The sequence below is a fragment of the Pseudorca crassidens genome, chromosome 16 (assembly GCF_039906515.1).
Source record: "Pseudorca crassidens isolate mPseCra1 chromosome 16, mPseCra1.hap1, whole genome shotgun sequence".
Lineage (NCBI taxonomy): Eukaryota > Metazoa > Chordata > Mammalia > Artiodactyla > Delphinidae > Pseudorca > Pseudorca crassidens.
In genome coordinates, this window is record NC_090311.1 from 26,282,109 (window position 1) to 26,306,624 (window position 24,516).

Genomic DNA, 24,516 nt, shown 5'->3' on the forward strand with positions numbered 1-24,516 from the left:
TTTTAAAAATAATAATGGCTTAAAATAAGAAACAACCTAAATATTAAATATTACTCAATAAGAGAATGATTGAGTGAACTGTATTATATCTATACTATGGAAATCATACAGCTACCAAAAAGAAAAAAAAAAGTCTTACCAGGGACTGAGGGGCAGGGGAAATGGTGTATTATTGCTTAATGATTAGAATTTCTTTTTTGGTGTGATGAACAAGTTTGAGAAATAGATGGTGGTAATAGTTGCACAACACTGTGAATGTAATTAATGTCACTGAATTATATACTTTAAAATTATTAAAATGGCAAATTTTATATTATGTATATTTTATCACAGTAAAAAAAGAACATACAAACTTCCAGTTATAAGATTAATAAGTTCTGGGGATGTAGTGTACAGCATAATGACTGCAGTTAACAATACTGTATTGTATGTCTGAAAGTTGCTAAGAGAGATCTTAAAAGTTCTCATCACACACACAGAAAAGTTTGTTTCTATGTGAGGCAATGGATTTAACTAAACTTATTATGTTTATCATCTTGCGACATATGCATCTATCAAATCTTTTACACTGTAAACCTTAAAATGATACAATGTTATATACCTCAAAAAAACTGGAGGGAAAAGAATAAATCAGATGGATAATTATATCATGTACACCTAAGTTAATACTATTAAATAAGAAAATATGTAGCACATAATCCTATTTTTATTTCTTTTTTAAAAGAGGTGAAACTTTATATATATTTATACACATGTAGAAAAAGGTATAGGAAGATTCAAACCTGCCTGTTAATATTATTTACCTAAAGAAGGAGGAGAAACATTGAGAGAGACCATTAACTTTTCTTTTAGACACCTCTTTATTGTGTATCTTCTTAAAATGAGCATGCATTATATTTGAAAAATAACTTAAAAAATAAACCAAAATAAATCAAACCTTCAAGGGCACTATACCCTTAACTGCCTCCAGAGCACAAAGAAATCAGAGTCCCAAGGAAACCTCTCATTCCCCACTCTGCACAACCTGAGTCAATTAGTGTGATGAGTAACCAATAAACAATCCTATTTCTCTTCTACAAGGAAACGGATGGCTGGGAAAAACCTTCCAGTATCACCAGCTCATTGCCTAAAGCCTGACCACTCCAGGAGAGGCAAGAAATGAAGAGCTGTGGTCATCCAACAAAGTCTGAGCTCTTACCTATGAGCGCATAGGACAGGAACTTGTTGACAGAGGTGAGTGCTAGTCCAGTGATAGGGCCAGTGGTATCTTCAGAGCGAATTACTTCCAGAAATGGACGAAGGAACACATTGGGCTCAATTTCTGAGAGTTCTGCAAGAAAAGAAATGAGAATAAAAAGCCATCTTACAAAAAGCTAAACCCTAGAAAAAGGCCCTTCTTAACTGTGCCATGAGGCTAGAGTTCTTAGTTGCTGGGACAATCTTCCTCCCTCTGGATTATCCTGAATCAAACCCCAAACACTATGTCATTTTATCTGCAAAATTTTTAGTTTGTACCTCTAAAAGATGAAAAAGCTTAAAAAAAACACAGTATCATTACTATGCTTAAAAATTAACAACCAAATGGTTAAGATGGTAAATTTTATGCTTTTAATATACTTATGTATGTATACATATTTTTAAACCACAATTTAAAAATTAACAGTAATTCTTTAATATCATCAAATATTGCTGGGTCAATTATCCATGTCCATTTCACCACCCTCCCTAGGGGTGCACAGGGAAACATCTTGAGTACAGCCAACGTGGCCAAAGAGATCCCAGGATGAGCTGCTTGCTGTCTTAGGTCTTTTGTTGTTATAGTCAAGGTCACTTTTCTTAGAGATAAAGAATGCAACACATTCCAGGAAGTTGAGGGGGAAACTTGAGGTTTATAGTCCCTTGCTGAAAAATAAGCTCAAAAAGAACAAAAGGCTGTGTTGGAGGCAGTTTATAATCTTGCAAAGCTCCTAACCACTCTCTAGCCTCCTTTCTGTCTACAGTAAGCAGAGGGCTAACTGCCTTGAGATGAAGAGGCAATTCATAATCTTTATTTTACAGATGAGAAAAATAAGGCTCAGATAAGACACATGATTGGCCCCAAATCACACAGCTAACAAGAAGCAGAGCTGGGATTTGAACCCAGTCTATACATATGGTTCTAAAACTTGTAAAACCATTATATCTATTCTACTTAATTATCAGCACATACTCCTAAATTTAGAAGGTTTCATTCCAGGTCTAAGAAGCTACTTTATACTGGACTTGCTCTGTACCCTACTATGCCCAGGGTTTAAGTTTTGTTTTTCTGCTGTGCTTTCATATCTCAGACACTAGCTCCCTAAAAGGCTTCCTAAATAGGCCAGAAAGACTCAGGGACTGGATATGGGCTGCCCCACCTTTAGAGACAAAAGGAAGCTGGGTTTCCTAAGCACCTTCATTTTCATGCAAATGTAGGGAGCTTCCCACTCAATTCTTACCACCCTCCTCTTTGGGTAAACATTCCCTGGCCCCGCTGTTCCTCAGATTAATGCTTTAATTAATTGGCAGATTGAGTAGCATTTTCCAAGCTTGTCTGTACAGTGATCACATCAGCTGTATAAAACCTGCTTCTCATCCCCCACTACCCCCACCTAGAGATGTACAATCTGCAGAAAAAACCTAGAGAAAAACCTTTGTGTGTGTTCAAGATGGTAAAGGGTTGATATGTAAGGAATAGATATATTTGGGAAAGCTGAAATAAAATACCTTTAAAAAGCACATCGAAAAAACTAAAGTCATCTAGTCTTGCTGCTTTAGGAACACAACTGTATTACATACGATTTGGTCTGTCATTTAAAAAACAGTCATGTTTGGTATATTTGAGATATGAAAGTGTTAGATGGAAGACAAATCTTTGCGAGGTGGGATAGGGAACAGATTTTCTGAGCATTCACCCAGTTGCTTTACCTATACTTGTTTCATAGTCAAAGACTAGGTCAATTTTACACCCACCATTTGACACTTCCAGGGCCAAGTGCATTCTGCCTCTTTTTGAGTCCTATAAATTTTAACACACATATAGGGTGTGGGCTCTCAAAGCCAAATGACTTAATGTACCAAAGCAGTAGTTTCTCTGCTGTGTTCAGTGGGCTTGAAATTGATGGAAGTTTGATCTGTCTCTGCAGGGCTGCTTCAACTGAAGATTTTTCTTTTTTTTTTTTTTAAAAATAAATTTATTTATTTTTGGCTGCGTTGGGTCTTCGTTGTTGCACGTGGGTTTTCTCTAGTTGCAGTGAGCCGGGGATACTCTTTGTTGTGGTGCGTGGGCTTATTGCAGTGGCTTCTCTTGTTGCGGAGCACTGGCTCTAGGCGCGCAGGGTTCAGTAGTTGTGGCACTGGAGCGCAGGCTCAGTAGTTGTGGCACACGGGCTTAGTTACTCCACAGCATGTGGCATCTCCCCGGACCAGGGTTCGAACCCGTGTCCCCTGCATTGGCAGGCGGATTCTTAACCACTGTGCCACCAGGGAAGCCCCTAACCTTCTGCTTAAGAGGAAAGAGTTCAACATGGCATTGAGAGACTTGGAGGGAGCAGGAGTGATACTATACAGAGGCTTGGACAAAGTCCCACAGAAAACTCTCTGGATGCTCTGGATGTGACCCTCGCGTAATATACAATCCAGTCAATGGACAAGGAATCATTAGTCTCACTCCTACTAATAACCAGGCATATGATACCCAAGCTCATCTGTCAAATTAGATAGTTGGAATCTGACTGTTAAAATACATTCATTCCAGCACTTCCATTCTGTGAGTCAATGCTTTATGGAAACTTAGTGATGGAAAACTAGAAGGGCTGGACTTTTTTTTTTTCAATTCATTTATTTTATTTATTTATTTTTGGCTGCGTTTGGTCTTTGTTGCTGCAGGTGGGCTTTTCTCTAGTTGCAGCAAGCAGGAGCTACTCTTCGTTGCAGTGTGCGGGGGCTACTCTTCGTTGCGGTGCACGGGGTTTCTCATTGCGGTGGCTTCTCTTGTTGCGGAGCATGGGCTCTAGGCACGCGGGCTTCAGTAGTTGTGGCACATGGGCTCAGTAGTTGTAGCTCGCGGGCTCTAGAGCACAGGCTCAGTAGTTGTGGCGCACGAGCTTAGCTGTTCCGTGGCATGTGGGATCTTCCCGGACCAGGGCTTGAACCTGTGTCCCCTGCATTGGCAGGCAGATTCTTAACTGCTGCGCAACCAGGGAAGCCCAAGGGCTGGACTTTTTAATGAGCCCACCAGGAACCTTCACTTTCACCCTCACTCCCCTACCCCTCTAAAAAAAGAGGATGATGGTATATAACATTAACTTTCCCAAGAGAATTTGGTCTAGGCAGAACTGGAGTTTTGCCCTCTAGGTTCAACTGCAGATTCAACTCTACTTCTTCCTACGAATCCAGAAAAGAAAAATTTCTGGTGTTCTACCTCCTGGCTTAGCCTGCCTGGGGACAGAGATTCAACTGTCTAGATCTTCTTTGGAAGAGTAAGAAAAGTTGCCTGAGTCCTTCAGGGAAAAGATGCCATGATGCTGCTCATAGTGAGCAGGCTGAGTAATTTCACAACCAAGGAGACATCTGACACCCCTGCCAAGCAGCCAAAATTCCCGCCCTGGAAGGCTGTCAACCTCAAGGCACAAACAGTTCAGTAAACAGAGAGTGCAGATCAGGTAGAGGGGTGCTCTGAAGGTGACTGATTCATGTTCTAAGATGGGAAGTGAAAAAAAGGAATGGGTACAAGAAGGAGAGGAAATCCAACTCCCACCGGAGAAAGAACACTTGGGATCCTTCTAGGACTAGGCCACCTGCTGCTAAAATCAAGTCCAGGTCCAACTTCTGGCTAGTCAGTGCCCAATAAGAATAATCACAACAAGACTTATTAAACTATTTCTGGAGAAGCTGTAGGTCACTTCAACACAAAGCAAAGTGAAGCTCTTCAGAGGTTTCTTGGTGTTGTTCTGCTCATACTCTGCTCAACATCAGTGAACAGGGCTCTCAACTCCCTATAGTGTGACATTAAGACAGGTAAGTCTCCAAGTGACTTTTGGCCTAAAGTCAGGTTGAGAATCTGCAGATGTCCCCCAAGTCTCCTATCTTCTCAGATGATGAGGTGACCTGTCCAAAAGGAGATGAATACTGACACTGTTTTCTTTTTTCACATCAGGGCTGCCACCTTCTCTGACAATCTATGTCAAAGGCCTCAACATGTGGCATCATGCGCTGCCCTTAGACAAAAGGGAACAATCTCTTCTCAGCATACAGGGGAGCAGTCACCATCCTCCCAGGAGGCTTGTGTTCTCCAGCCTGCAGCAGCCTTTTCTCATTTGGCCAACATTGGGCTGGCACATTCCTGAGCCAAAATGCACACATAAGCTGCTTTCCCTGGTAGCAAGCTCTTTACTCCTGAGTGACTCTTATCAGGGGCGGTTGGGCATTCTCAATTGGATTACGCTGACAAGGAAAAAGTCCTGTGGTATATTATTTCAACACCATTTGGCTTCAGAAATGCTTGTCTCGACCCTTTTGCCCTCAGAGGCTACTTCTCCCTTCTTGCTTTCTAGAGGGTCACCAGCCTGCTCCCATCCTAGCTCTTCATCCTGCAAATATTGGCTCATGTTCCTGGAGACAGAATATCATCATTCACAAGGTAAATCATGTATAACAGACTAATAAATCAGAGCATGTTAAAAATATAAGTCTAGTTCATTTACCCCACTTGACATTACTGTATCCAGAGACACAGTACAGAATTATTTGAGCATAAAAAGCTCTTTGGTTTTGGGCTTTTATGTCTATGCCTCCACATTCCATTTTAGGAGAAAGTGTTTGGTCCTCATATTCCCCCTAGTTCCCCAACCATGGATTGAACCGGCATCCCCTGCAGTAGAAGCTCAGAGCCTTAACCACTGGACCGCCAGGGAAGTCCAGGTCCTCATAGTCATACTTCTCTGACTATGCTGTATCTAGGAATACTTCTTGTAAAAGTCAAAGTAAGATTGAGAATGAGCTGCAAATGGAATTTCTGAAATACTGTTCCATAGGAAAGAGCTGTGCTCTTCTTGGTCACTACAGGACATCAGGAGTAGTGGTCCAAAGGATGAGACAAACTAAACTTTGGTGTAGCCAGAAGCCTCTGGAATATCTGCCACACCTTTATTTCCAGCCTTGAATGGTCAGGTGGGGATTTAGGCTTGATTTCATGAACTGGCTTGAGAGATGGCTGCCAAAGGGCAGCTCTCAGAAAATTATCTAGTCCAGGCTTAAGGGTTAAACCCAGACAAGCCTTTGCAACCCTGCCTTATACAACAGGAGAAATGAAAAAAAGAAATGCACTATGCCCAGTCTTGGTCTGTCACTAATTATGCGACCTTGGGCAAACACTTCCCTTCTTTGGGCCATAGTTTCCTTATCCACAGGGTTTTCCTGGGGAAGAAGATGGTGGTGGTAGTACACAGTTTAATGAAATTCTTTAAGGCTCCCTTTAGATCTCCAAAATTTATTTTAAACGCAAAGTACAGTTTGGGAGTAAATAAGCATGAATGCAGACAGTCTGTTACAAAGGTAGCCTGGGGGAAAAGCAAGCCCAGTTTGTTTGTCTAAGCTCCTGACAGCGGATCCTCTTTTTTCAGCTATCACCCAATAGTTTCCCAGATCTGTTTCCTATTCTCAAACAAATCCTTAGTTTCTCAAAGTGCCTTTAGACTGCAATGGGGATGAGGAGGGGGATTATCTTTGATATTATGACCCTTTAAGAAACAAAGTATGGTGATAACTTAATCACTACCACACCCAGGTACAAGGTGAGTTCATGGGTCCACCTAGGGCCTGCAGTAGAAGATAATGATACAAACAACCTTACACCAAGAAAGGCAAATTATTTTCTAACACTTGGTCCTTTAAATACCCTTTGAGAAGTATTCATTTTTCAGGCTTATTTCTCCCTCAAAGGCCAACCCAACCTGTTTTTATGAATCAAAAAACCAAACCTTAACTCTTACTCTAATTAAACATAAGCAAATCCTGAACTTACACATCTTGGGGTTTTACTGAAAGTCTGAAAATCCCAAGGATTAGAAATCATAATTTTATATCTTCCCCGAGCTGTCTTAGATAAGTAATTTGTAGAAGGTCATGTTCATGAGGTCCCAACCTAAGCCAGAGATGACATAAAAACTCCTCTCCTCCTCCGTAGACATCTGGCCCCCAAATGTTCAAGATGACCAGAAAGAAAAGGGTTTTTGGCATTTACATATGTTCTCTGGCTCAAACACCTTTTCAGGACCTGGGCTACCTCTGTCCCTATAGCAGGTCTGTCTCTCCTAAGAGAGACGATAGAAAGAAGATGTATTTTTTTCAGACTGAAATCTCTGATATCATATACAGCCCATAGCAGGCTGCTTTCAGGCTGCTCCTGAAATCCTCACTTTTTTGTGTGTGTGTGGTACACGGGCCTCTCACTGTTGTGGCCTCCCCCGTTGCGGAGCACAGGCTCCGGATGCGCAGGCTCAGCGGCCATGGCTCACGGGCCTAGCCGCTCCGCGGCATGTGGGATCTTCCTGGACCAGGGCACGAACCTGTGTCCCCTGCATTGGCAGGCGGACTCAACCACTGCGCCACCAGGGAAGCCCTGAAATCCTCACTTTTATAATCTCCTCCTTGTTGAGTAGGACCACCCTAGTCTGCCTGGTATCAGATTTAGCCTACACTTTCAGAAGAAAAGCCAGGGACTTAAAGGCAGCATACACGTGGGAAAATAGTTTGTTTACTGCATGACTTTCTCCAATATGATACATAATCCTGATTGGAAGAGAAATGAGCTTCCCACCTTGGGCATTTCTGCTAAACAGCCAGCTTAGCTTGCTGCTAGGAGCTGCTATCTACCACCCTACAAGAAGAATCCCATTCCATTGCTCAGGACAACAACCTTAATTGGCCTCTGACATCAGCAACAGCTACATACTAAACTAATTATCATATGTAGGTTATTTACTTTATCTTCCCAGTAACCCTGAGAAATAGTATTACTGTTCCCATTTTATAGATAAGAACACCAAGGCTCTATGAGGTTAAGTGACTTGCCCAAGGTCATGCAGTAAGTGGAAGAGGTAGAATTTAAATCTGGGTCTGTTCTGGATTATGTTCTTAAATATTATACTATGCTATTGCTATGGGTTTACTATTAGATATATTAACTGCATGACATGGATGGCAAATAAAAATTTAAGACTTAACTATGCTAGAATTAAAGTTTCTTCTGCACCCATCCTCTTCCTAGCCAATGACTAAACACTGTTAGTTCCTGACTTTAGTACTGCCATACAAATTAATCTTCAGGTTTGCCCACGTTCCTTCCTAATCCAAGAGGGAAGAATGAGGCCCCTTTAACAAGGCTGGCAGGGCTAAATGAGGCCCATAGGGACCTGAAACATATCGCAGAGGCCCGAGGATAGACTGATCCATCTGTCTTACTGAGAGCACAAGTTTGATGCGTATCAACTCTAAACACCAGTTCTCTTCCTTCTAGAGGAAACTGGCACATATTGAAAGGAAAGCAATTAGGCTGTAACATACAGGCAAACCAGAGCTGCTGTGGTTCTTTATTCTACCTTGCCGTTTTCTGCATTCATTGTATAAGACCAAGACCAGGGGGCTTCCCTGGTGGTGCAGTGGTTAGGAGTCAGCCTGCCAATGCAGGGGACACGGGTTCGAGCCCTGGTCCGGGAGAGTCCCACGTGCCACGAAGCAACTGGGCCCATGTGCCACAATTACTGAGCCTGCGCTCTGGAACCCACGAGCCACAAGTACTGAAGCCCGTGCACCTGGAGCCCGAGCTGCACAATGAAGAGTAGCCCCCACTTGATGCAACTAGAGAAAGCCGCGCAGCAACAAAGGCCCAATGCAGCCAAAAATAAATAATAAATAAATTAAAAAAAAAAAAAAAAAGACCAAGACCAAACTTAAGCAGGCAATTTGAAAGCCCAGGAGAAATTAAAAACTTCTGTTGCTATACTTTAAAACAGGACATTCACCCCAGCTTTATGCAGTCATTACACTTGGAGCAACTTTTTCAATCCAAATTCCCCTCATAGTCTAGTAAAATATGTCACTGTTCCATGGCAGCAAGAAGACAATTATAGGTTTATCACCAATTACCACCCTGTCAGGTCTCCTCTAGGGGCCCTGAAGGGAAGTAAAAGGAAATAAAAAAGAACTAAATTCTGAACTGACATTAACAAAGTCTACAGATGATGGAAAAGACTGAAGGGTTAATAGCCAAAGCTTTTGGAGAAGAATAAGAGAATCCCTAAAGAATATCAATTACGGGACTAGTAAGCAACTCTCCCTGTTCCTTAAGTGTACAGAATCCTATTTATTTACATTTATCCAGAAGCTGGAAATGCTTTTTTACAGCAGCATATCACAAATTCTTAGTGACAATTAAGTCTGAAGAATCTTATTCAGCCTCAGACACCCTTTGTGTTAACAAGCTCAAGAACGTTATGATAAGAGACATTTCCCATCTTACTGATGGGGAAACAAAGGCATCAAAAATATAACCAGTAAGGGCCAGGACAAGTACTCTAACCACTTGCCACTGCTGCCTGTAAACACATGACTGTAAGCTGGAGAATGAACAAATAAAGTTTATAGGAGCAGCAGTACTCTGAGAAGTCATATGTTATTTGCTCTGAAAGGTGCCCAGAGAACCTTCAAAACAGCTGAATCTAGAGGAGCAATCCTGAAAGGGTTGGGAAACAACTTTAGAAAACATGGGACAGAACCCGGGTTCAGCCAACACCTGTTTCCCAAACAATATCTGTCTCTCTCTGTCTCTCATTTTATCCCAACCGCACACAATACAAAAGCTGTATTATTCTGGTAAAGTTGCATTCCAGCCCAGAATGCACAGTTAATGTTTTTTACAGCCCACATGCCTCCTTGCGATGGATGGCCACTTTATAATGAAAAACTTTATGCTCAATCAACTTACAAATAATGAGTGTTCCATTACAATGCATTAAAAACAAACCCCAGGGCTTCCCTGGTGGCGCAGTGGTTGAGAGTCCGCCTGCCGATGCAGGGGACACGGGTTCGTGCCCCGGTCTGGGAAGATCCCACATGCCGCAGAGCAGCTGGGCCCGTGAGCCATGGCCGCTGAGCCTGCGCGTCCGGAGCTTGTGCCCCGCAACGGGAGAGGCCACAACAGTGAGAGGCCCGCGTACCGCAAAAAAAAAAAAAAAAAAAAAAAAAAAAAAAAAACACCCAAATCAGAAAGACCCAGAAAGAAACAAGGAATAGGAACGAAGGTGATTGCTGGAAAGCAAGGAGGAACTCAAGAGAATTCTCTGTAACTCCTTCAATCCTAAAGAAGATACAGTCCTAAGGAGAATTTGGTATTGAAAAAGGCATTAATTTCAACAAATGCTGTTGGGACAACTGAACATCCATATGCCAAAAAAAAACCCCTACTTTCATCTAAACCTCACATGTTACATGAAAATTAACTAAAAATAGTTCATAGATGTAAATGAAAAGCATAAATCTGCATACCTTTTAGAAGAAAATATAGGATAAATCTTTGTGACCTGCGATTAGGCAAAGAGTACTTAGATATGACACCAAAAGCACAGTGCACAAAAGAAAAAAACTGGTACACTGGACCTCATCAAAAATAAGAATGTCTGCTCTAGAGACATACTAGAGAGATGTCTATCTCTAGAGAGATAATGCTAAGAGACTGAAAAAACAAGCTACTGAAAAAACAAGCAATAATTGTATAATTATAATTGTGATTGTAAGAAAGGACTTGAATCCAGAATACACTTCTTTAAGTTTCTAAACTCAACAGTAGGAAAACAAACAACTCCATTAAAAAAATGGGCAAAAGACTTGAACAGATGCATCACCAAATGGTGTTCGATGTCACTGGCCATTAGGCAAATGCAAATTTAAACCACCTTGAGGGCTTCCCTGGTGGCGCAGTGGTTGAGAGTCTGCCTGCCGATGCAGGGGACACGGGTTCGTGCCCCAGTCCGGGAGGATCCCACATGCCGCGGAGCGGCTGGGCCTGTGAGCCATGGCTGCTGAGCCTGCGCGTCCGGAGACTGTGCTCCGCAACGGGAGAGGCCACAACAGTGAGAGGCCTGCGTATCGCAAAAAAAAAAAAAACCACACACCTTGAGGTACCACTACCTACCTACTAGGATGGCTTAAATAAAAGTACTGAAAATACCAAGCACTGGAGAGGATGTGGAGAAACTAGAATTCTCATTTCTGGTGGGAATGTAATGTGGTACAGGACTCTGGAAAACAGTTTGGCAGTTTCTTAAAAAGCTAAACATACATTTACTCTTTGACCCAGAAATCCCACTCCTGGGTGTTTATCCCAGAAAGATGAAAACCAATGTTCTTAACACAAAAACCTGTACACAAATGTCTGTAGCAGCTCTATTCATAATGGCCCCAAAATGGAGAAGCCAAACGTCCTTCAGCTAGTGGATGGATAAGCAAACTGTGGTACAGACATGCAATGGAATACTACCTGGCAATAAAAAGGGAACAAACTATTGATCTAGGCAGCAGTTTAGATGAATCTCAAAGGCATCATGCTGAGTGAAACAAATCAGTCTCAGAAGGTTACATACTGTATGATTCCATTTATATGACCTTCTTGATAAAACTATGGTGAGAGAATAGATCAGTGGTTGACGGGAGTTAGGGGTAGAGGGATGGTGTGACCACAAAGGGATAATAGAGGGAGTTTTCTGGGGAGGTGAGACTGTTCTGTATTCCAATTGCCACAGTGGTTACATGGATCTATGTGTGTGTTAAAATTCACAGAACTGTATACTAAAAAAAAGTCAATTTTACTATATGATAATGAAAACATTTAAGTATTGAATCTTAATATACAAATCTCAGCCTAGTTCACACCAAGAATGGCATTCACAAGATGCAGCCCAATAGCAGGCCCTGCCTTCTAAGACTGAGGTCTGAAGATACTGAGATTATGTTTAAGGGAATGTCCACCTATGAATGTGGACCTGAATTCAGAAACGCCCTTTCCCCTCAAGAGTTGTGGAAAGGCTAGACTGGCATGGGGAGTCCATTTCTTCTCTCCCTGGGCCCTTCTAACCAATAGTAGAAAGAATTTGTTACTGGAACTTGTTCTTTTGAAATCTTCAGTTCAGGACTTCCCTGGTGGCGCAATGGTTAAGAATCCACCTGCCAGGGGCTTCCCTGGTGGCGCAGTGGTTAAGAATCCGCCTGCCAATGCAGGGGACACGGGTTCGAGCCCTGGTCCGGGAAGATCCCACATGCTGCGGAGCAGCTAAGCCTGTGCGCCACAACTACTGAGCCTGCGCTCTAGAGCCCACGAGCCACAACTACTGAGCCCGTGTGCCACAACTACTGAAGCCCATGCGCTTAGAGCCTGTGCTCTGCAACAAGAGAAGCCACCGCAGTGAGAAGCCTGTGCACTACAATGAAGAGTAGCCCCACTCGCCTCAACTTGAGAAAGCCCGTGCGCAGCAACGAAGACCCAACACAGCCAAAAATAAATAAATAAATTTTAAAAATAAAGTAATTAAAAAAAAAAAAAGAATCCACCTACCAATGCAGGGGACACAGGTTTGACACCTGGTCCAGGGAGATGCCACATGCTGTGGATCAACTAAGCCCGTGTGCCACAACTACTGAGCCTGCACTCCAGATCACGCGAGCCACAACTACTGAGCCCACATGCCACAACTACTGAAGCCCGCAGGCCTAGAGCCCGTGCTCTGCAACAAGAGAAGCCACTGCAATGAGAAGCCCACACACTGCAACGAAGAGTAGCCCCAGCTTGCCACAACTAGAGAAAGCCCGCACACAGCAACGAAGACCCAACGCAGCCATAAATAAATAAATAGATTTATTAAAAAAGAAAGAAAGAAATCTTCAGTTGAAGCAGGCGTGCAGAGACAGATCACACTTCCATCAATTTCAAGCCCACTGAACACAGTAGAGAAACTACTGCTTTGGTACATTAAGTCATTTGGCTTTGGGAACCCACACCCTAACCTTCCGTTCCTTGCTTTAACCCTTGGCCCATGAGAATTAGTTCCCTAAGACCTAGGTAAGATAGAGGCATTAAAAATATAGAGAAAGAATTTTACCAGGGCATACTTTATTTCCCATAATATTTGACACACAGGATACCAAATCCTACCTGGCTAAAGTCCCTTGGCAATATTAATGTTACTAAGGGAAGTGCTGATTTCTACTGCATTCAGCTTCGAGAAGAGATGGGGATAAAAAGCAAGGATGGGAAGGGACTTTCATCTGCCACAAAGACTAACCACCCCATGCTCAAGAAGCATTTGGGCCACCACAGGCCCCTCTCCTACATGACAATGTTCATTTACCTGCTTCAAATGTATCAAAATGTATCAAGTCACAGTACATACATTATTACATAGCCATGTCCTGAAAAACCGCTAATCCAGCATCCATTAAATTAGGTCTGAATTCTGCTGGCCAAGCCCCAGCCTCTCAGGGGGCTGGCATCAAATAGGGAGGCTGGAGTAGGGTTTCAAACACCTGTTTCAGCCTTTTAAGTGTCCGATTCAGGCCACTGTGCTCTGGCAGCAGGGACCCTGATGATGTGGGTTCTCTTCTCCTGCCAAATCGTCAATTTAAAGAGCCTAGCCCCCCCAAGAGGAGGAAAAGATAGACTGGTGGGGGGGTTATAGCCACTTTGAAGAAATGTTTCTTTTAAAGTTAAACACACATCTATGCTACGATCCAGCAATTTCACTCAAGTATTTATCCAAGAGAAACTAAAATATACGTTCACAAATAGACGTGTATTATGTTTATAGCAGCCTATTCATAACAGACAAAAACTGGAAACACTCCAAATGTTCTTCAGTAAGAAAATGAGTAAATTCTCTTATGGTTTGCCATACAATTCAATATTACTCAGTAAAACAGAATGAATCAAAACCAAAAAACCCAGTGATACATGCAACAACATGGATGAATTCCAAAAACATGCTAAGTGAAAAGAAGCTAGGAAAAAAAAGAGAATATCCTATATGATTCCATTTATAGGAAATCCAAAACCAAAACTAATGCATGGTAATAGAACACAGAAAGTGGTTTTGTGTATGTGTGTGTGGGTTAACTTAAATGGGGCATGAGGAAACTTTCTGGGGTGATGAAAATGTTCTATATCTTTTTTTTTTAAGGTGGTTACTGAATTTACACAATCATCAAAATTTATCAACTGAACACTTAAGGTCTGTGTATTTCACTGTATGTTAATTATACCTCAATTAAAAAAAAAAGAGAACTGAGGGGGTCTGGGGTCAGCCTCTCCTACTTGGCATTATTTAGGAGAATGAAGATATAGAAGAGAAGAAACAAATTTGCTTCCCAACTCACCATTCTGGGAGCAGAGGCTCAACAGCCAGCTGAGCTGCCACCTCAGTAACCCTTGGGCAACCTTTTGGGAAAGAAGAGATTTTCAGGTGGTAACTGATATACCCTTAATGGGGCCCTGTTGTTCCCCAAAGGGGTGTCACTGAAATGTCTTCAACAGTGTTTACTTCCCCATTGCTAAAAGTATAATCAAGGTTCAACTTAGAAGAAAGTTCACATGTAACCAAAGTTAGGCCCTCAGTACTTAAAATTCAGGGACTTCCTTGGTGGTCCAGTGGTTAAGACTCCGCACTTCCACTGCAGGGGACATGGGTTCAATCCCTGGTTGGGGAACTAAGATCCCGCAGGCTGCGAGGGTGCAGCCAAAAAAACCCCCAAAACGAACAAAAAAACCATTCAGACAGTCTTAAAAAAAATTACATTATAACCATAGTAATAGACAAGTCAGAGCTCTAGTTCCAGAAATGTCACCACTCTGTCATGACGCCTTACACAAGACATGACCTCTAAGCCACAGATCCTTCTCAATAAAATGGGCCTGGATGACCTCTATGTTTCACTTTAGCTCTGCCACTGTATGATTTTAATACTCTTATAAGTTCATATGACCTCCAGGATCAGATGGGGAAGGCAAGCCTTGTAATCCTTCTCAGCATTGTTATAGAGACTCATCCTTTATTTTAATGAGGACGCCCCCAGAGGGATTCTGCATTTCATGTGAAATGATTTCTCCCCTCTAACACACAGAGTTAGACTCAAAGAGAACAGTTTACGGTTAGCATGTGAGGTGATGCTTACGCGGCAAACCCAAGGTGGCACAGGATAAAAGAAGAGTAGGTATCCTCAAAATCCAGTGGGAAGATTGAAGAAGAAAACAAACATATATCAAGTGCCTCTTATATGCAAAGTATGCATTGTACTAGACTCCTTGCATACATCATCTTGTTTAATCCTCACAACAACCCTGTAAGACAAGTTTTTAATCTCCATTTTACAGATGAGAAATGGAGGTTCAAACAGGTCTAGTAACTGCCAAGACAACCCAATGGTAGAGATGGGATTTGAACCCAGGTCTATTCAGCTCCAAAAGTTATGCTTTTTTCCACAACCATTTGGCAGGAAATAAGTTGGAGATCCTGCATCTCCAAGGGGCCCTATCACTTTCTCCTTCTTGTAAATAACACATTTCACACATCTCACATAGCCCTTGGCACTATACAGAAGAAAGGGTTAAACCTACAGTTAGGAAGAGGAAATACCCTGGAAAATTGAAACACATGCTGTGGCTCTGACTAAATTTCACACCCATTCTGTTGAGCAACATCCATACTGTGTGAGAAAAGATTCCTTCCCCCTCACCCCGACCCCATTCTTTATTCATTCTGTCACCTGCTGCCTTCCTTCAGACTAAGCTGAGGGGGAGGAAGGGAGGAAGACTATACATCTTTGCTTGGTGCATATTTAAGCCAGAGGTTAGTAAACCCAGGGTAGGAAGAAGTACTGTGTGAAAAAAGAAAAGGAAAAATACTTTCTCACTTCTACTTGGACTAGCACAGGAGGGAGCTCTTATGATAGGCCATAATGAAGAAAGGGGTTGGACTTCTGCTGGGGAGGCTGTTCTTCCTGAAGAGCAGGCAGAATTCAGGAGAACAAGGCCAATTTACACCTGTCCCCTTATCTGGTATTTCATGCTCAAGTGAACACTGAATTTCTGTCCATGAGAGTTATGCCTCACCCAGGAGAGCAAATGGGAAGGTGGAAACAATTTTTTTCCCTCTGCTACCCCCTTCAACCAGATTCCTACTTCCAGTACCAAATCACAATGGGTATAGTTATTTGGTACTGGACGTTGACTGGATATAAGATACTTGTGGGAAAGTTAAGAGCCTAGGGTAGCTACTTGGTATAAAAGAAGGAAGAAAAGAAAGGTAAGGACAAGTGAACAAATGCCATTATGATAATCTCCAAAGATAGTCCCATACAATGCCACCCCTCACATGCCCTTCCTCCAATCAAGAGGTAGAGCTTATGTCTGTTACCCTTCAATCAATGCAGGGGAAGTGACAATCTGGGACTTCTGTGCCCAGGCACTAAAAAGGCTTTGAAGTTTCTATTTCTTCCATTTTGGTGATCTGAACTGCCATGTACTGTACAAAGTCTAAGCTACTGTGAAAGAGAGAGAAGTCATGAGGGAAAGCCCTGGAGACTGAGGCATCATGTCAAAAGAAGCCACGTGGCACCAAACATCCAAGCTACAGTCATAGCTGATGCAACCTCAGGAGAGACCCCAAGTGAGACCATTAGAAGAACTGCCCAGCTGAGCCCTAGTCAACCCATGGAATTATGAGATATAATAAAATGGTTGTTGCTTTAAGCCATGAAGTTTTGGAGTGGTCTGTAATATAGCAACAGATAACTGAAACAGCTGGCTTTTGTTAAAAATGAAGCTAGTAGTTCTTTTGTCCTGGGTATATAACATAAACTATTGCAGAAATAAGGAAAATCTAGCCAGTTTTAGCTAAAAGGAATTTATACTGGGGGGAAATCTCATTCCACTAGCAATTGAAAATAAAAAATACCTAAGAATAAACTTAAGAAATTTACATAAATGGGGGAAAGAAGAACCTACAAATTTTACTAGAGTCACAAAAGAAGTCTTGAATAAATGTGGAAGACAAAACATGTTCCTGGATAGGGAGGCCAAATATACTATAAAAATGTCAAGTCTCTCCATATTATTATTTTTTAAATTAATTTATTTATTTATTTATTTTGGGCTGCATTGGGTCTTCATTGCTGTGTGGGCTTTCTCTAGTTGCAGCGAGTGGAGGCTACTCTTTGTTGTGGTGGGTGGGCTTCGCATTGCAGTGGCTTCTCTTGTTGTAGAGCTTGGGCTCTTGGCGCGTGGGCTTCAGTAGTTGTGGCTCGCAAGCTCTACAGCGCAGGCTCAGTAGTTATGGTGCACGGGCTTAGTTGCTCTGCGGCATGTGGGATCTTCCCGGACCAGGGCTCAAACCCATGTCCCCTGCATTGGCAGGTGGATTCTTAACCACTGTGCCACTAGGGAAGTCCCTCCCCATATTAATTTACAGTTTTAAATCAAAATCCCAATGGGAATTTTTTAAAGAACTTGAGTAAGTGACCCTGCACTTCATGTGAAAGAATAACCAGATAAGGATAGCCAGAATATTTTTTAAAACAACTAATGACAGAAAACATGCAGTATCATTTTAAAGTGAATTATAAAGCTATAACATATAAGCAAGTACAATACTAGCAAAAGAATAGGTAGGACAATATGTAGTACATGATATATGATAAAAGAATATTCAGTAAATGGTCCTGTAACACATGGTTAATTATCAGAGAGTAAAAGTTAAATTCCTGTTTCACTCCACTTGACAAAATAAATTCTATCTGATTAAAGGAAGACTAATTAATTCACTGAACAAATATTTATGAGCACCAACTGTGTGGCAGTCACTGGGCTAAATAATAGAAACACCTTCATGGGGTTTCCTGTGTAGCGGAACAGAAAGACATTAGGGTTCGCATAAGTATTATGAAGCCAGGTGCTAAAGACTGTTCAAGAGTTAAATATAAAAACTGAAACATATAATAGGTAGAATAAAGTGACCTTATATGAAGGGAAAGGTAAGTAGTTATAAGATTCATCAACATATTCTTAGCAGAAGAAAAGGAAATGGAAGTAGAGCTGAAAAGGCTGAATACCAAGTGCCTTTAGAGGGAAGCACCAATGAGAAACAAGCTCTGAAATGGAAGCACGAGGTGGAGGGTGAGAAAAAAGGAGGGAAGAACAGAAAGAAATGGAAGAAAAGGAAATCACTGAAGAACTAATATAAGATCATCTCCCAAATGATACGATTTTCCTAGATCAAAAGGACCCTCACTAAGAACCTAACACAATGAATAGAAAGACATCCACATCAAGTGTTTTAGAACACTAGAACAAAGAGATTGCAAAAACGTTCCAGTTCAAACACAAAGGACTGAGAATCAATATGGCATCAGACTACTCAAGAGCAACACTGGAAATGAGGAGACAAACAAGCAAAGCGGGGATGGAGTTCAAATGGCGGAGTAGAAGGACACGGAGTTCGTGTCTCCTTGCAACCAGGGCACCTACTAGGTGCTGGAGTGGGACCTCGGACACCTAAGAGGACGGGAGGATTCCCCACACGCCCGGGTATGACGCTGTGGGGGAAGGGGGGGGAGGAAACATGGAGGCAGGATGGGACTGGTGCCCCTGAGGGGCAAACGGGGGAGATGAGGAACTCCCATGCTCAGAGGGGCCCACTCATGGCGAGGGAATCAGCAGGGATGGGGAGAGACCTTCAGGGGATCGGGGAATCAGAGGGGAATGAGGCCAGCATCTCTCCTATCCTGCTCGGACCCCAGGCCTGGAACTCTGCCTTCTGGGGCCCCCTCTGGGCCGTAAGTCTAAGCTCCCCACAAAACCCCAGGCCAGGGCCTTTTCCAGCTTTTTTTTTTTTTTTTTTTTTTTTGCTGTTGTGGCTCTGTTTTGCTTTGTTGTTATTTCATTTTTATTTTTTCTAACATATTTTTTATTTTTCTAATCTTATTTTATTTTTTATTCTTTGTTATTGTTCTGCTCCTTTTTGTTTGTTGCTTTTTTTTTTTTTTTTTTTTTGCCATACTGTGTGGCTTGTGGGGTCTTGGTTCCCAGGCGACGGATCAGGCCTGAGCTCCTGTGGTGGGAGTGTTGAGTCCAAACCGTTGGACTAACAGAGAACCTAAGGCCCCAGGGAATTTTTTTTTTTTTTTTTTTTTTTGCAGTACCCAAGCCTCTCACTGTTGTGGCCTCTCCCGTTGCGGAGCACAGGCTCCAGACGCGCAGGCTCCGGACGCGCAGACTCAGCGGCCATGGCTCACGGGCCTAGCTGCTCCACAGCATGTGGGATCTTCCCGGACCGGGGCACGAACCCGTGTCCCCTGCATCGGCAGGCAGACTCTCAACCACTGTGCCACCAGGGAAGCCCCTCATGCCTGCAAATTCTAGTGCTGGATGCCTCAGGCCAAACAACCAGCAAGATAGGAACATAGCCCCACCCATCAAAAACAATGAGATGAGAAAAAAATACCTTACAGACACAAGGTAAAAACCTACAAGACCAAATAAATGAAGAGGAAATAGGCAACCTACCTGAAAAAGAATTCAGAGTAATGATAGTAAAGATGATCTAAAACCTTGGAAACGGAATGGAGGCATGGAGCAAGAAAATACAAGAAATGTTTAACAAGGACCTAGAAGAACCAAAGAACAAACAGTGATGAACAACACAATAACTGAAATGAAAAATACACTAGAAGATATCAAAAGCAGAATAAATGAGGCAGAAGAACGAATAAGTGAGCTGGAAGATACATTGGTGGAAATAACTGCTGAGGAGCAGAATAAAGAAAAAAGAATGAAAAGAAATGACAACAGTCTCAGAGACCTCTGGGACAACATTAAACGCACCAACATTCGAATTATAGGAGTCCCAGAAGAAGAAGAGAAAGAGAAAGGGCCTGAGAAAATAGTTAAAGAGATCATGGTCAAAAACTTCCCTGACATGGGAAAGGAAATAGCCACCCAGGTCCAGGAAGCACAGAGAGTCCCATATAGAATAAAACCAAGGAGAAACACACAGAGACACATATTAATCAAACAAAAATTAAATTCAAAGAAAAAATATTAAAAGCAGCAAGGGAAAAGCAACAAATAACATACAAGAGGATCCCCATAAGGTTATCAGCTGATTTTTCAGCAGAAACTCTGCAGGCCAGAAGGGAGTGGCAGGATGTATTTAAAGTGATGAAAGGGAAAAACCTACAATAAAGATTACTCTACTCAGCAAGGATCTCATTCAGATTCAATGGAGAAATAAAAAACTTTACAGACAAGCAAAAGTTACGAGAATTCAGCACCACCAAACCACCTTTACAACAAATGCTAAAGGAACTTATCTAGGTGGGAAACACAAGAGAAGAAAAAGAACCACAAAAACAAACCCAAAACAATTAAGAGAGTGGTTATAGGAACATACATATTGATAATTACCTTGAATGTAAATGGATTAAATGCTCCAACCAAAGACATATACTGGCTGAATGGATATGAAAACAAGACCAGTATATATGCTGTCTACAAAAGACCCACTTCAGCTTCCCTTGGCGCAGTGGGTTGAGAACCTGCCTGCCAGTGCAGGGGACACCGGTTCGAGCCCTGGTCCGGGAAGATCCCACATGCCGCGGAGCAACTAAGCCCTTGTGCCGCAACTGCAGGGCCTGTGCTCTAGAGCCCACGAGCCACAACTACTGAGCCCACATGCTGCAACTACTGAAGCCCGTGCACCTAGAGCCCGTGCTAGGCGACAAGAGAAGCCACCGCAATGAGAAGCCCATGCACCGCAACGAAGAGTAGCCCCCACTCACTGCAACAAGAGAAAGCCCGCACACAGCAACAAAGACCCAACACAGCCAAAAATAAATAAATTAAATAAATAAATTTTTAAAAAAAAGAGACCCACTTCAGACTTATGGACACATACAAACTGAAAGTGAGGGGATAGAAAAAGATATTCCATGCAAATGAAAATCAAAAGAAAGCTGGAGCAGCAATACTCATATCAGATAAAACAGGCTTTAAAATAAAGAATGTTACAAGAGACAAGGAAAGACACTACATCATGATCAAGGGACCAATCCAAGAAGAAATTATAACAATTATAAATATTTATGTACCCAACATAGGAGCACCTCAATACATAAACCAAATGCTAACAGCCATAAAAGGGAAAACCAACAGTAACATAATAATAGTGGGGGGACTTTAACACCCCACTTACACCAATGGACAGATCATCCAGCCAGAAAATAAACAAGGAAACACAAGCTTTAAATGACACAGGAGAGCAGATAGAGTTAATTGATATTTATAGGACATTCCACCTGAAAGTGGCAGAGCACACTTTCTTCTCAAGTGCACACGGAACATTCTCCAGGACAGATCACATCTTGGTTCACAAATCAAGCCTCAGTAAATAAAAGAAAATTGAAATCATGTCAAGCATCTTTTCTGACCACAATGCTATGAGATTAGAAACCAATACAGGAAAAAAAATGTAAAAAACACAAAGACATGGAGGCTAAACAATAAGTTACTAAATAACCAAGAGATCAGTGAAGAAATCAAAGAGGAAATCAAAAAATACATAGAAACAAATGACAATGAAAACACACCACCCTATGGTGGTTTTGCTGCAAACCTATGAGATGCAGCAAAAGCAGTTCTAAGAGGGAAGTTTAAAGCAATTCAATCTCCCCTCAAGAAACAAGAAAAATCTCAAGTAAACAATCTAACCTTATACCTAAAGGAACCAGAGAAAAAAGAACAAGCCAAACCCAAAATGAAAAGAAGGAAAGAAATCATAAAGATCAGAGCAGAAATAAATGAAACAGAAACAAAGAAAATAATAGCAAAGATCAATAAACTAAAAGTTGGTTCTTTGAGAAGATAAACAAAATTGATAAAACTTTAGCCAGACTCATCAAGAAAAAAAGGGAGGATTCAAATCAATAAAATTAGAAATGAAAAAAGGAGAAATTACAACTGACACTGCAGAAATACGAAGGACCATAAGACACTACTACAACAACTATATACCAAGAAAATGGACAACCTGGAAGAAATGGACAAATTCTTAGAAAGGTACAACCTTCCAAAACTGAACCAGGAAGAAATAGAAGATATAAACAGACCAATCACAAGTAATGAAATTGAAATTGTAATTAAAAATCTTCCAACAAACAAAAGTCCAGGACCAGAAGGCTTCACAGGCAAATTCCATTAAACATTTAGAGAAGAGCTAACACCTATCCTTGTCAAACTCTTCCAAAAAACTGCAGAGGGAGCAACACTCCCAAACACATTCTATGAGGCCACCATCACCCTGATACCAAAAGCAGTCAAAGATGTCACAAAAAAAAAAAAGACAGAAAAAAGAAAATTACAGGCCAATATCACTGATGAACATAGATGCAAAAATCCTCAACAAAATACTAGCAAACCAAATCCAAGAACACATTAAAAGGATCATAGACCACGATCAAGTGGGATTTATCCCAGGGATGCAAGGATTCTTCAATATATGCATATCAATGTGATACACCATATTAACAAATTAAAGAATAAAAAACATATGATCACCTCAATAGATGCAGAAAAAGCTTTTGACAAAATTGAACACCCATTTATGATAAAAACTCTCCAGAATATGGGCATAGAGGGAACCTACCTCAACATAATAAAGGCCATATATGACAAACTACAGCAAACATCATTCTCAACGGTGAAAAACTGAAAGCATTTCCTCTAGATCAGGAATAAGACAAGGATGTCTCTCTCTCTCTATGTTGAACTATTATTCAACATAGTTTTGGAAGTCCTAGCCACAGCAATCAGAGAAGAAAAAGAAATACAGATTGGAAAAGAAGAAGTAAAACTGTCACTGTCTGCAGATGACATGATACTATACATAGAAAATCCTAAAGATTCCACCAGAAAACTACTAGAGCTAATCAATGAATTTGGTAAAGTTGCAGTATACAAAACTAATGCACAGAAATCTCTTGCATTCCTATATTCTAAAAATGAAAGATCAGAAAGAAATTAAGGAAACAATCCCATTCACCACTGCAACAAAAAGAATAAAATACCTAGGAATAAACCTACCTAAGGAGGTAAAAGACCTGTACTCCAAAAACTACAAGACACTGATGAAAGAAATCAAAGATGACACAAACAGATGGAGAGATATACCATGTTCTTGGATTGGAAGAATCTATATTGTGAAAATGACTCTACTACCCAAAGCAATGTAATCCCTATCAATGTAATCCCTATCAAATTACCAATGACATTTTTCACAGAATTAGAACAAAAAAATTTACAATTTGCTTGGAAGCACAAAAGACCATTAATAGGCAATCAATCTTGAGAAAGAAAAACGGAGATGGAGGAATCAGGCTCCCTGACTTCAGGCTATACTACAAAGCTACAGTAATCAAGACAGTATGGTACTGGCACAAAAACAGAAATATAGATCAATGGTACAGGATAGAAAGCCCAGAGATAAACCCACGCACCTATGGTCACCTAATCTGTGACAAAGTAGGCAAGAATACACAATGGAGAAAAGACAGTCTCTTCAAGAAGTGGTGCTGGGAAAACTGGACAGCTACATGTAAAAGAATGAAATTAGAACACTCCCTAACACCATACACAAAAATAAACTCAAGATGGATTAAAGACCTAAATGTAAGACTGAACACTACAAAACCCTTAGAGGAAAACAAAGGAAGAACACTCTGACATCAATCACAGCAAGATCTTTTTTGACTCACCCCCTAGAGTAATGAAAATAAAAACAAAAAAAACAAATGGACCTAATTAAACTTAAAAGCTTTTGCACAGCAAAGGAAACCATGAACAAGATGAAAAGACAACCCTCAGAATGGGAGAAAATATTTGCAAACGAAGCAACAGACAAAGAATTAACCTCCAAAATATACAAACAGCTCTGGCAGCTCAGTATCAAAAAAAAAACAAACAACGCAATCAAAAAACGGGTGGAAGATCTAAATACACATTTCTCCAAAGAAGACATACAGGTGGCCAACAAACACATGAAAAGATGCTCAACACCACTATCATTAGAGAAATGCAAATCAAACCAAAATGAGGTATCACCTCACACCAGTCAGAATGGCCATCATCAAAAAAGCTAACAATAAATGCTGGAGAGAGTGTGGAGAAAAGGGAACCCTCCTGCACTGTTGGTGGGAATGTAAATTGGTACAGCCACTATGGAGAACAGTATGGAGGTTCCTTAAAAAATTAAAAATAGAACTACCATATGACCCAGCACTCCCACTACTGGGCATATACCCTGAGAAAACCATAATTCAAAAAAACACATGTACCCCAATGTTCACTGCAGCACTATTTACAATAGCCAGGACATGGAAGCAACCTAAATGTCCATCGACAGATGA

General features: G+C 41.3%; 1 protein-coding gene across 17 annotated transcripts in view; it reads right to left on the bottom strand.

Annotated features, from left to right (window-relative positions):
- The window catches only part of GBF1 (golgi brefeldin A resistant guanine nucleotide exchange factor 1), a 125,370-nt gene that overhangs the window by 30,282 nt on the left and 70,572 nt on the right, over window positions 1–24,516 (bottom strand). For 16 of the 17 annotated variants that reach the window (XM_067709540.1, XM_067709551.1, XM_067709543.1 and 13 more), the window contains one exon: window positions 1,199–1,330. In XM_067709540.1, coding sequence (XP_067565641.1) covers window positions 1,199–1,330 — 132 coding nt within the window. Of the gene's footprint in view, window positions 1–1,198; window positions 1,331–14,439; window positions 14,501–24,516 lie in introns of all 17 variants that reach the window. The other variant, XM_067709554.1, reaches the window with a different exon arrangement.